At 38.8% G+C, this 12,397-nt stretch overlaps 1 protein-coding gene across 2 annotated transcripts in view; it reads left to right on the forward strand.

Moving 5' to 3' along the window:
- Nucleotides 1–12,397, forward strand: part of LOC128529037 (probable E3 ubiquitin-protein ligase HERC3) — a 43,866-nt gene that overhangs the window by 20,432 nt on the left and 11,037 nt on the right. Inside the window, exons 13-20 of one of the 2 annotated variants that reach the window (XM_053502338.1) lie at nt 1,591–1,780; nt 3,973–4,136; nt 4,831–4,944; nt 5,379–5,402; nt 5,492–5,581; nt 5,714–5,884; nt 7,875–8,018; nt 10,886–11,052. In XM_053502338.1, the coding sequence (XP_053358313.1) occupies nt 1,591–1,780; nt 3,973–4,136; nt 4,831–4,944; nt 5,379–5,402; nt 5,492–5,581; nt 5,714–5,884; nt 7,875–8,018; nt 10,886–11,052 (1,064 nt within the window). Of the gene's footprint in view, nt 1–1,590; nt 1,781–3,972; nt 4,137–4,830; nt 4,945–5,168; nt 5,273–5,378; nt 5,403–5,491; nt 5,582–5,713; nt 5,885–7,874; nt 8,019–10,885; nt 11,053–12,397 lie in introns of those variants that run through there. The other variant, XM_053502339.1, reaches the window with a different exon arrangement.

Here is a 12,397-nt window from a genome sequence, read left to right on the forward strand (position 1 = left end):
ACTCCAAGGACAAGCCTGGGAACGTTGCTCATGTTTCACTAATTTCCCAGTTGGAGACAGGTTTTTGGAAGAGCTTGCTCCAGGCCCAAGGAGATTATTTTTTTTTTTCTTTTTTTATTTCAACAGATGAGTCATTATAAGAAAAGGCAGTCTTTTAATAGCACACGGGAGTTCGTACCTGTCGGACAAACTTAACTCACTGTTCCCTTTGATGAAAACACAGGGTGTGTGCTTGCACAGTAATGAGCAGAGTTTTATTTATTGACCCGATAAATCACATTTTATGTAAGGCCGTATGAAATGAATTGCATGTTGTTGGAAAGACAGTCGTTAGTCATTTATCTTTAAATATTTATAAACTCTAAGCGATATCTTGTTACCTTAATTGTCTGAGAATGTAAAAGGCAAGCTTTGAAAGTGATTTAAGTCGAAAAATGTAATCAGAGGTTATCGTTATGCTGGAAAGTTTTAACAGCTTTTCAAAGTTAAAAATATTTTAACGATCTAATAAGTGTGACAATTATCCTGCGTAATTTGTTGTAATGTTAAGTCACATGAGATGATTTATCGTGTCATTATTTAACTATTAGAGCAGCTAATGTCCAGATCTGATTGCTCGATGATTGAACAGCAGCTCTGACGATAATTTGTGCTTCAAATCATTCATTTTCATTACAGCGTTCGTTTTTAATATGGAGATGTTTTTTTTTGTTTTTGTTTTTTTAGTAACAACAAGACACTAATCATAAAAAGTTGGAGTTTAATAAGGAAAATATCATCATTGTTGATGTAGTAAAGTTTTCATGTATGAAGATGTTTCATGAAAAAAGATTAAAGGCGTCTCCGGTGTGTCACTTGAAGAGAGAGAGAGAGAGAGAAGAAAGGCAGCTGCTGTAACATAAGTGATAACAGGAACATGTCAAGTAGATGTTTTGCAACATTAACTTAAACAGATAAAATCAAAGTTCGACTGGACGTCAATTTACAAATTAAAAACATAATAATTGTTGGATGATTTCAGTGGTATAAGAGAAATAAAACATTTTTTAGGGTGTGCTTTTATGGGAAAATAATCAACTGTGAATTCATTTATTTTAATATTTTTCCAGTTTAACCAGTTTTTGAACCAGTGAGACCTAAAACAGCACTCTATGGGTTTTATTCCTCACATATACCCGGTTTCGTGAATGTCATTTAGATTTTATACAGGATGGGTGAAAATAAATTGGGCAATATTTAAACGCTGTCAAACTTGTAGTATCGCTGGAGTCATGATAAAAACAGTCTGTAAATAGACGACAGTAAATAGTATTACATATTTCTCGAGGTGATCGTACAGGCACCGGCCTTGAGAGACAGCACACCAGATGTAAACAAAGATGGCCGACCGCTTGATCCGAGATCCAAGAAGTAGTGGCCAGTGCCACCGCTGAAATTTAAAGATTTGCTTTTAATTTCCTGTGTAATATAGTACATGAACAATTTGTTTTCAGTAAATTTGAATTAGAAATACAGACTTTATTACCAATTTTTAATGCCTGTTTACCCACCCTGGACATTTGATCAGGATTACATATGTGTGTTTTACAGACCATGAAGAGTTTTGAGAGTCTGCTGATCCCTCAGCTCCCCTGCTCTCCTCCTGACGTAGAGGCCATGCGCATTTACCTGATCCTGTCCGAGTGTCCTGCTCTACACGAGTCCAAAAACTTCATCTCGCTTACAATCCCGCTCGCCATGGCCATCCTCCGGCTGGACGCCAACCCCAGCAAAGTGCTCGGTACGAAACCACGCGGATATCTCAGCATGATGTATATCACGACTCTTGTTATCGATGACCGATCAATAGGCCAAGCAAAGTGCGGAGTGACCTTCGTCCATGTACGAATTGCGAACCAGGTGCATGTTGTCTGTACTTACTCAAGGGAAGTGTCAGATCAAATTTCAGGTTCAGGTTTTTATGATGGAAGTAGTACAATGAGAGCAAAACCATGGTGTATTTAGTGAAATGAATAGTTAAAATTAAGAAGGATGGATGGTTTCATGGGACTGTAAATCGACACTGATTACAAACTGCAAAATGGAAAAGAGTTACGTCACCTTATAAACGTGAAATCACAGTAAAAATGAAAATACACTGCCCGGCCAAAAATGAAAGTCACCATCTGGATTTAACTCAACAAATACTTAAGAGCCTTCAATTGGATAATTATTGCAGTGATTAATTATGATTCAACTGGCAGGAAGTTATTTAACCCTGACTGATGCAGTGAGGAGATTCTCAATTCTTAAACAACCTTGACGGAAGACACACCGTGTGGTCGTGGCAAAGATCTTACTCTGTTTCGAAAGGGGGGCAAATAATTATGGTCTTAAACTACTACTGCTGCTACTAATTTTGAATTAAAAACTGTAAAACTCAGGATAGCAGTGAACCATCATGTTCAAGGGAAAATTGTGGTGTGAAGAACATCCTGAATCAGCGTGATGGGAGATCACCTAAACACTTAGTGAAATCAAATCATAGAAACCAAAAGTAGAACTCATGGCTATGTTTAATAGTGAAAGTAAGATCATTTTCACATACACACACACACACAAGTGCTTTCCTTAGGGCTACACAGCTGTTTAGTCCCAGTCCGTTGAGTTTTCAGGCTTCAGTTTGAGATTTTGGCAGCATAAAGACTAGACTTTGGAGCGATGGAAAAAGGTCATGTGACCTGTTGAGTCCAGACTGAGCCTATTCCAGAGTGATGGGCGTGTCAGGGTGAGAAGGGAAGGACATGAAGCGACGTTATGGGGCAATAGAATGAAGTCAGCTGACCACTTGAACGTACTGAATCACCAGGTCTTTCCGCATTAATGGAGTTTTTCTTCTCTGATGGCATGACTATGTTCCAAGATGACGAGGCCAGAGTTAATCAGATTCAAATAGTAAAAAAAGTGGTTCAGTGCGCACGAGACATCATTTTCATACCTGGATCGGCCACGACGGTCCAGAACCTTAATCTTAATTTTAACCCCACTGAGAATCCTAGTAATTTTTAGGTATTTTTGGGGTCCAGTGAAGTATTAGAGAGTGTGACTTGGACTGTGTAGTGTATAAATCCAAGCAATAATAGTATAATTTGTTTACTACTAATATTAATTGTATATACTTAGAACGCAGAGATCAATTATCCAGTGACTGGAATCAGACAGCTATCCGTGTGATCAGTCATGACCTGTCTCTGCCCGATCAGTCTCAGAGATGTCCTATAGTAGAGCAGCTATGTTCTCAGGGGTCGACGATCAAACATCAAACATGGCAGTCAGTGCTGGCCAGTCCAGGACGTTTCCAAACTTACACCCCTTAACTTTTACTCGGAGAAAGCATGTGATGGCCTTCACCGTCCCCGGTTGGCAGGTGTTGAAATTTCAGAGAGAGGAAGAGAATTAAAGTTCATAGAATGAAAAAGGAACCGACAGTCTAAAAACTGCTTTATTCATAGAATACGTGATATACCGTACAGTCTGAGAGAGAATTTTCCACACAGTATCTTATTATAAAATGTAAAATTGTAATTTCCGAAGAGTTTTCCATGTGTAGTGTTGAACTTCTTCTTAATCCCCCGGTGTAGACAGAGTGAACATGAGGCTGTTTGCCCCAAACCAGTTAAATAGTTCTTGCAAAACCGTCGCGATTGCAGGAAGTTGTTAAAAAATTATCTAGAGCAACAACGCCTAAATATGGCAACAGTGTACAAGAACACATTTGATGTCTCTGAGATGGTTGTCTGCGAAAGACTGAAGTCATCAGCCCACCTTTAAGTGTTAAAAACAGCTTTTTTGTGAAGCTTTTTAAAAATATCATGATTAAAAAAAATTTAAAAAGAGGTTGAAGTTACCTCTCTTAGGGATCGTAGGGTTGCTGGTACAGTAAGTCGGGTCGAGTAGTTAAACTTTTTTATTTTTTCCCCTTTGAATCTGTAGATAACTGGTGGTCACTGCTGGACGGTGAGGTCTTCTCCAGGTTGGTGGAGATGTACAAGAGCATTGTGGTGTTCCTGCTCACGGGTGGCAAGGCCCTTCTCATTCCTGTGTTTCTCGAGAGCTACATTAGCGCTACGCTGAAACTGCTAGAGAAACTACACAAGGTAAACTCCTTGTCTAATGTTTGTCCTCGCGCTGTAATTTAGAAAGTGAGGGATTTCAGATTTTAAAAACATTTCTAAAGTACTGCATCATTAACATCACCACAAACCCATCGCCTTTACATGGAGATGTCGGAGATATCGGTTGTCCATTAGCACTGAGTTAAAAGAACAAGAGTGTGAGAGTTATAATGGGTGCCTCGTTAGTTTAAAATCCGTCTCGCTCAGCTTTTGGGAAGCGAAGCCCAGGTGCCGTTTCCTGCAGGGGGATTTTCATACTTGGGTATTTTTAGACCCAAAGCCCAGGTGCCGTTTCCTGCAGGGAATTTTTATACTTGTGTATTTTTAGACACCAAGCGCGTCATGTGGCTGGAACTGTTTCCAGAGCCGGTGCCTAATCGCAACCTGTTCTACGTGTTTCCCCCAGAACAAGAACTGGCCATCGCGGCTGGAAAAGTTGAAGTAGCTGAGATTTTATAGCCAGTATTTTATGAGCAAGAATGAACTACTGCTATTTGCGAGTGAAGATCAAAAACCTGCACCCTAACATTGTTTGTGACTTGTATGATCATACAGTGACTATCTTATCTAGACGTATTCAGCTCACCTTTCTACTGTAGATAATGTACTGTACACGCAGGGGGAAAAGGGAGTTCTCAGATAGTGAGTTAGTTTCTAAATGCTCAATGTTGTGTAGGTGAACCAGAAAGCCCACCATGTGGAGTACAACTGCTTCTACATCCCCGACATCACCAGCCTGGTGGACATCCAGGAAGACTACCTCAAATGGTTCCTAAGCAAAGCTGAGATTGTGAGTCTTCCCTGCCTTGTTTTTTTTTTTTTTTTTCATCCCTCTCATTCATCCTCCACTTGCTGTTATCTCTGCAGCTCCTTCTGCTGCTAGGCTACTCAGATTAATGTTGCACCAGGCTATTTATTAGCAGGAGTGAAGGTTAGGTTACTCTTTTCCTTTTTTCTTTTTATTCCCTGTCCCCTTGTAAAATGTGTCCTCCTTTTGCCAACCCTCTCCCACAGAGTCTCATTAAACTGTCCGATCTGTTCTCGCTCGTGAATCATGAAACATGACGGGACACCGTGCAAGCGATATCATATCGTTTAAAAAAAAAAACACAACAAATAAAAAAAAAAACAATAAGTTAACACGAATAATAAAATAATATGAGCGCAGAAAGTAATAAAGTCAGTAAAGTTGAAGTTAATTCTGTTTGTTTATTTATTTTACAGAAAATGCGGTCTCCTCCAGTACAGGTGCGTTCACACTCCGCTTGTGTGTAAAATGTCCTTGCAACCTCTTTTAAAAAAGAAAATAATTATTTTAGTGCTTTATTTCCATGCAGAATTCAGTTACGCTATGCGCCTATCCGTTCATATTGAACGCTCAAGCTAAGACAACCATGTTGCAGACGGATGCCGAGCTGCAGATGCAGGTGACCAATCGCACGACTATCCTGTTTTTTGTTTATTTCTTTTTATATATTTTTTTACTTTTTTTTTTTTAACTGATTGATGATTGACAGGTGATTCATCCCGATATCTTTTATTGTTTTATGATCTTTAAGATGGCAGTCAGCGGAGCCAACTTGCACAACGTCTTCATGCTGTTAACCCTGGAACCCTTGCTGGCACAGAACCCGTTTCTCGTCCTGCACGTGCGGAGAGATCACCTGGTCAGCGACGCGCTACGTGAGCTCACCATCTATAATGACGTCGACTTGAAAAAGCCCCTAAAGGTCAGAGGTCACCTTTTTATGATGGGCACCACATTCTCTTTAAAACGTAACCCAGGTTTTAAATATTTTAAATAATTCTCTTAAAGTGGCAAGTTTTATTTATCATTTATGAATAATGAACTAAGGTAATAAACAGGATATGGTATGAATTTTGCCAATTTGTAAAATATGTTTTATTTCAGTTTATTTATTTCGAATGTATTAACTTAAAATGTTTTTCTGGAATTAGGACCCGGAGCAGGGATAAACAAATCATTAATTTATTACTTTCCCTCTCGGGCAGGTAAAAGCTTCAGTGCCTGGTCAGGAGTGTGTTGTGCTTGTCTGAAAGTTTGCTTAACAAGCCTATGAAACAACAAGCTAATCTAAATTAAAAATAATAATAATAATAATTTTGCCGTCGTAATAGTTAATTCGACCACATTTAGCTTTGGTTACACACACACACACACACACACACACACATACTGTGGTGTCCAGTTCATGCGTGAATATGATTCCTCATACTCCCAGAAACACTCTTTCACACTCCGAGTCCTGGAACATGTCCGTGCCATCAGGGAGGAAAGAAAAACTCTACAGATTTGATAATTTGGTGATTCAGCACAGGTAATCCCCAACTTACGAACATTCGAGTTACAAATTCCCACAGATACGAACGGACCGCGAATCTACGAACAATTCACAGAAGTAGCTCACGTGTATTGTAAAAAATTTTTTTTTTAAAAGGAGCCTATAGTGCACCAGATACCAATATTTACAATTATATACAATATGTTCAGTGTGTAGGTGAATGTATAAAATGTCTAAAGTCCAGTATATTGTATATACGGTACGTGTGTGTGTGTGTGTGTGTGTGCGGGAGAAATAAGTCGCCCTTAAAGAATCAGTCCAGGAGCACAATGATAGAAAATGTCTGTCCTGTAAAGGAAAATAATCCTAATTTTGGAAAATCCTCAACAAAACAGAATTCACAGTCACAGGATTGGGACAGTCCACAGTGGAACCATACATTTGATTTATACACATTCACATTCCATACAAAATTTTAATAATTCTTTTAATTGTGTAAAGCTGCTTTGCGACAATGACAGTTGTTAAAAGCGCTATACAAATAAAATTTTATTGACTTAAATTAAACCATATACCATGTAACGTGTCCTCCCCCCGGCGTCTTCCCGGGTTCTCTTTAAATAAGGTCAGCTAAAGACTCATTTACTTGCGCGAGTATAATGCTAAACCAAAACACCAGATCTGTGTTCATTTTTTTTTATGCTTTACATCGTATATTTGTGTTAAAGGTGTATTAAGACTCACTTTGTCGGACTTAAGAACGAATCCAACTTACGAACATGCTCCGGGGAAGAAATTCATTCATAAGTCAGGGACTATCTATACTATTCTACACATAACGTTGCTGAGTCTAGACCTGAGCGACTGAAGCAACCCCAGATCATAACACTGTCTCCAGAGGTACAGTGGACACTATGCATGATGGGTGCATCGCTTCATGCGCTTTCTTTCGCACCCTGACACGCCCATCACTCTGAAATAGATCTGGACTCATCAGGTCACATGACCTTTCTCTATCACTCCAAATCCAGTCTTTATGCTGCGAAAAGAGCTCCGAAATCAAGCCTTTTTTTTTTTATTATTAGTCTCCAAAGTCTTTAATCTTTCTGTTCCCTATCTCTCAAACTGAAGCTGTCTTTCCTACAGACACACAGCTGTTTAGTCTTTAATCACACTGTGTGTTTTAAAATGATGGGTTTAACCCACTTCCCTAATTTTGTCGTTTTCATTGCCTGATCATGCTAATATTTTTTAACCATTTGTAACAATGACTTCTTTAGTGTTTTATAGTCTTCACCTTGTCATGATAATGTCTCAGCTGAACAAGCATGATGTTTTATCTAATTTCTTTATTATATTCAGAAAAGCTGCCCTGATCCCCAGTGTTGTGTATAACGATAACAACTCGTTACTGCAGGTGATTTTCGACGGAGAGGAAGCGGTGGACGCAGGAGGAGTCACTAAAGAGTTCTTCTTGCTGCTTCTGAAAGAGCTGATGGATCCGGTCTACGGCATGTTCACCCATTACCCAGAATCCAACCTGCTCTGGTTCTCCGATAAAGTGAGTCGAACACAAAGTCCACCTCCACTTGTGGCAAAAACACTCAAGTTATCTCCACAAGTTCGACAACAACAAAGCGCTGACCTGCGCGGGCGGGCGATACCATGTGACGCAGCCATATCACGTTTAAGAGATTTATCTCCGGAATGTTTACTTTATGATCGTGATTGAACTTGATGTACGCTGGATATCAAATTGCCCGTGATTCATTCTCTGATTGAGTTGAGGATACGGTTATAATAGTTTAATCATGATTGGCGCCGTCACAAAACGGTACAGACCGGAAATCAAATAAGGAAACGTTTGACTTTTTTTGCGTTGTGTTTAGAAGCTCAGAACAAGTTATTAATAAGTTTGAAATTAGTGGTTTATTTAAGAGAGGTGTAGTTACAGGGTAAAAGTGTTAAACATAATAAATAAAACAGGATTAAGAGATAAACCTAAGATTAGGATAAACGACTTGTTAACTTTAAGATGTCACAAGTGCTACAAGCACCTTGGTAGATTGATCATTTAAGTTATTTTTTTTTTAAATATGAAAATAAATTCCTATTTTTATGATCCTTGTTTTGTTTTTTTATCCACTTAACGTGTCAAATAATTCCTGTAGTGGTAATTAGTCGAACCGTTAAGCCTAATGTACAAAATCTCGTTAAAGCTTGTCAATGTGAAATCAGTAAAACAGCATGGGGTTTTTGTTTTTGAGGCAGAAATAAATTATTTAAGTAAATACAATTTATTTAAATGTTTTATTTAATGTGGGTAAAATATTCTACTGACTCATTTTATGTCGCTTGAGGGTGCCTCATGTTTTTACAGGCTGTTTTTTGCCAAGCTGGAAAAAAAAGTGTTGATGCACAAAACATCATTAGTCGTATCTCACGTCACAGATGATTTCCAGCAATCTAGGTTTTTTTTTTTTTTTTTCTTCCCTGGAAGTGTATTTACCATGCTGGATGTGTTAAAAACAAATGGAAACCCTACACTCACTGCTGGTGTGTACAAAATGTGCTGCGCAGTTGTACGTCTCAGTAACAGGTTGTAAGGGATACGATTGTTCTTTCCAAGCTGTCATCGAGTTACCTAAAAAAAAAAAAAAAAAAAAAAAAAAAACACTAGCCATTATATTGCACTCTTGTACTGTAGCTGTTTCTTTTTTGCGTATGCGACTGGGAGAGGACGGGTTTTTGGACCGCCTCGCGCACAACAGCAAAAGTTCAAGGATTTTTTTAACTCCATTGTTACTTGCAGGAGTGAGCTGGATGTTATATTATATCTACTGAAGTCACATTGTGTGTTTTCTGTATGTAACCTCTTTATCCTGATCAGGGTTTCAGTGGATCCAGGAACTCTTGGGTTTAAAATGAAATGCAGTATAACATTCCACATGGTGCTATACAGTACATATTTATATTTACACCTAGGGACAATTAAGTGTAGCTAATTCAGTTTGTCTAAGGTGGGTGGAAACTGGGCAAAAACACTCCGCACCATGCCATGTACCATGTTTTTTATTTTATTTATTTTATATTTTTTTATAGAGGGTAAAAGACATAACTTTGCCACACACAAAAATATCCTCATTTATAATAAAGTCATTATTATATTAATATGATATAGGGGTCTAGTGAAATATCTCAGGAGCACAAGGTGGGGGGTACACTAATCCACTCCATTTAGCACCCACATTTACCGCATTTAAAAAAGAAAATCATCATCTTATTGTACATCTGAGCAGTTGAGGGTGTAACAATTTGGGGGTTGTAGGCTTTGAACCCGGCTTATCTTTCGAATCGTAGTCCAATGCCTTAATCACTAATCATTACCCCTGACCCACCCCTGCAGGATTATAGAGGAACTGCAAGACTTTGCCACCTTAAAAGCACACATTTTTTAATTAAAATGTAGTTAAAAGAAAATGATTTTGAAGTCAGTATGGCAACACATCAATTGTCACATGAAAGAATTGCGATATGTAATCGCCCATCGCCCCTCCCCCATCTCTAAAAAAAATATATATATATATATATATATATATATATATATATATATGTGTTTTTTTATTAATATTTTTTTTTTATTAGAAAGTAGCGTTAGAGTACTTGGATTACTTTTTTAATGTAACAAGCAATCTAACGTGTTAGGTCCACCATTTCCATATATATATATGTAAAGGAATTATGCATTATTTATTTATTTATTTATTTGTTTGTTTTGCATTTAGGGTAAGATTTGATGAAGACGTAGCGCCATGGGTCCCAATGATATCAAACCTCAATAAATTTTATATTTTACTTCATTTACATGCCTTTTCTAAATGTTTTGATTGTTTTAATATGGAAAAATATGATTGTTGTGTTTAAAATTGGTAATATTGGTAATATGTTTGGGTGGCTGGAACGGATAATCTGCATTTACATTGTTTTCTATGGGACAATGTGTTTCACAATACGAAATTTCACCTTAAGAACTCGCCTCCGGAATGGATTAAATTCATATGTCGAGGTACCGCTGTACGTGCTGTATATTTTTCAGCTATAAAATTTATCAGTGCTTAAGCTGCTCAGGCAGAATGCTGACACAGCTGGTATATTTTGTGTCCCTGGTTTGCTCCTGATCTCCTCACATCACTTCCTGGTTCTGATTTTACAACTTCTTACCACTCTTTAAGAGGTTTTGCTAGTCCGAATTGTCCCTGTGTACAAATGAGTAAGAGATTGTGTGCACCCATTCCCAGCGTGACCCTGCCCCGTGTTTACTAAAGGAGAACAAATAAAGTGCTCCGTAGTGGGTAATTAGCCTGGTCGCATTACCTTGTCAGAAAGGCAGAGTGACTTTAACTCTAACACCATTTGTTTGTGCCGCAGTGTTTTGTCGAACACAACTGGTTCCACTTGATCGGGATCATCTGTGGCCTGGCTATATACAACTCCACCGTGGTGGACCTGCACTTTCCTCTCGTGCTCTACAAGAAGCTTCTAGATGTTCCTCCTGCGCTCGACGACCTGAAGGAGCTGTCCCCTACCGAGGGCAGGTACGCAACCCAAAACACACGACACGCAGGTGAAGAAAATGTCCTCTTGGTTACAACTGAGTTGTTTTGACATTTTCTTTACAACACGTCAACCAAACCAAACACTCTACATAATGCTCGAGCCTATAAATAAACCCTGCAGGTTTTAAATAAGTTGCAGTGGAGACATTTTGCTCACGCCAATGCTTTTCCTGGGTGCGTTTGTTAACACATTCGCTTTGTTTTCCAGCTCGTGCACTTTCCATGCCGTAACCAGCAGTTGTCATGAAGGGGTTTAATTAGAGCACAGCAAAAACCCTGGATGAAATGGAGGACACGGGCCATTAGCCGCTAATTATTTCTGAATGTCAGCAGAAAGAAATGCAGCTAACGATCTCTTCATCGCCACCGACGAGTCCGAATCAGAAAGCGCACAGGGAGCTGTCTGTTTACAAAGTTGTAAAGCAATCTGCTAATGAATATTTATTTGGTTGTTGCGTGTTTATCGCTTCGCGTGGGAGGTAGCTCTTTTATTGTGTGCTATTTAGAGTCGGGTCTTTGTAAACCCAGTGAGCGATTAAGATAAGATGTCACCAAGATAGCTTTTTATCGCCATCTCAGTATTTGTTGTTTTTCCGACATCTATCCTTCACGTAGTAAAGGTTGGGAAAGTTCTAGATACGAGAAGAACTCGTGCTTCTGATTGATTGACAGCAAAGTCTCTCTCTCTCTCTCTCGCTCTGTCTGCATCTAAGAAGGATTAGGGTCCCAGCTGTCGCTTCATATTATAAAAGGCTTTATGTTCGTCGTTCTTTGCTTACCAAAGCTCTAAAAAAAGAAGTGTGCTTCATACTGGGAGAAAACGTGTAATAGTAAAGCAGCGATTAGAGTCGCATGGTGTCGAGTAACAGAAACCCCGGAGTCTAGGTGCGGTGGGAGTAGAAGCCTCAGCTGGTGTGGTTAATAGGATTCAGGTTCAGGTTAATAAAGATGGGTCCAGAGATTTTAAAAAGTAAATAAACGAGTTGTTGTTGGCGGCTCATGAAGAAACATTTTACCATATTAACTCACAAAGCATATTTGTATATGAAATATCTGTGTTTATATGCATAAAGATAATAGGCTACATTTAATTACATTTTTTTTTTTGGTCACATGTCATGACCGCTCACATTACAATTACAGGTGAGTTGAATCTGACTAATGTGGACATGTCTGTCCTTTAAAACGATACAGTCCCCAACTTACGAACGAGCATGTGCTTAAGTCGGATTTGTTTGTAAGTTCGACAAAGTGAGTCTTACACGTCTGTCACCTACGCGGAATCAGCACAGTTTTGCGCAATGGCCGCAAGTACGATTTATCG

The sequence above is a fragment of the Clarias gariepinus genome, chromosome 8, assembly GCF_024256425.1.
Source record: "Clarias gariepinus isolate MV-2021 ecotype Netherlands chromosome 8, CGAR_prim_01v2, whole genome shotgun sequence".
In the NCBI taxonomy this organism is placed as follows: Eukaryota; Metazoa; Chordata; class Actinopteri; order Siluriformes; family Clariidae; genus Clarias; species Clarias gariepinus.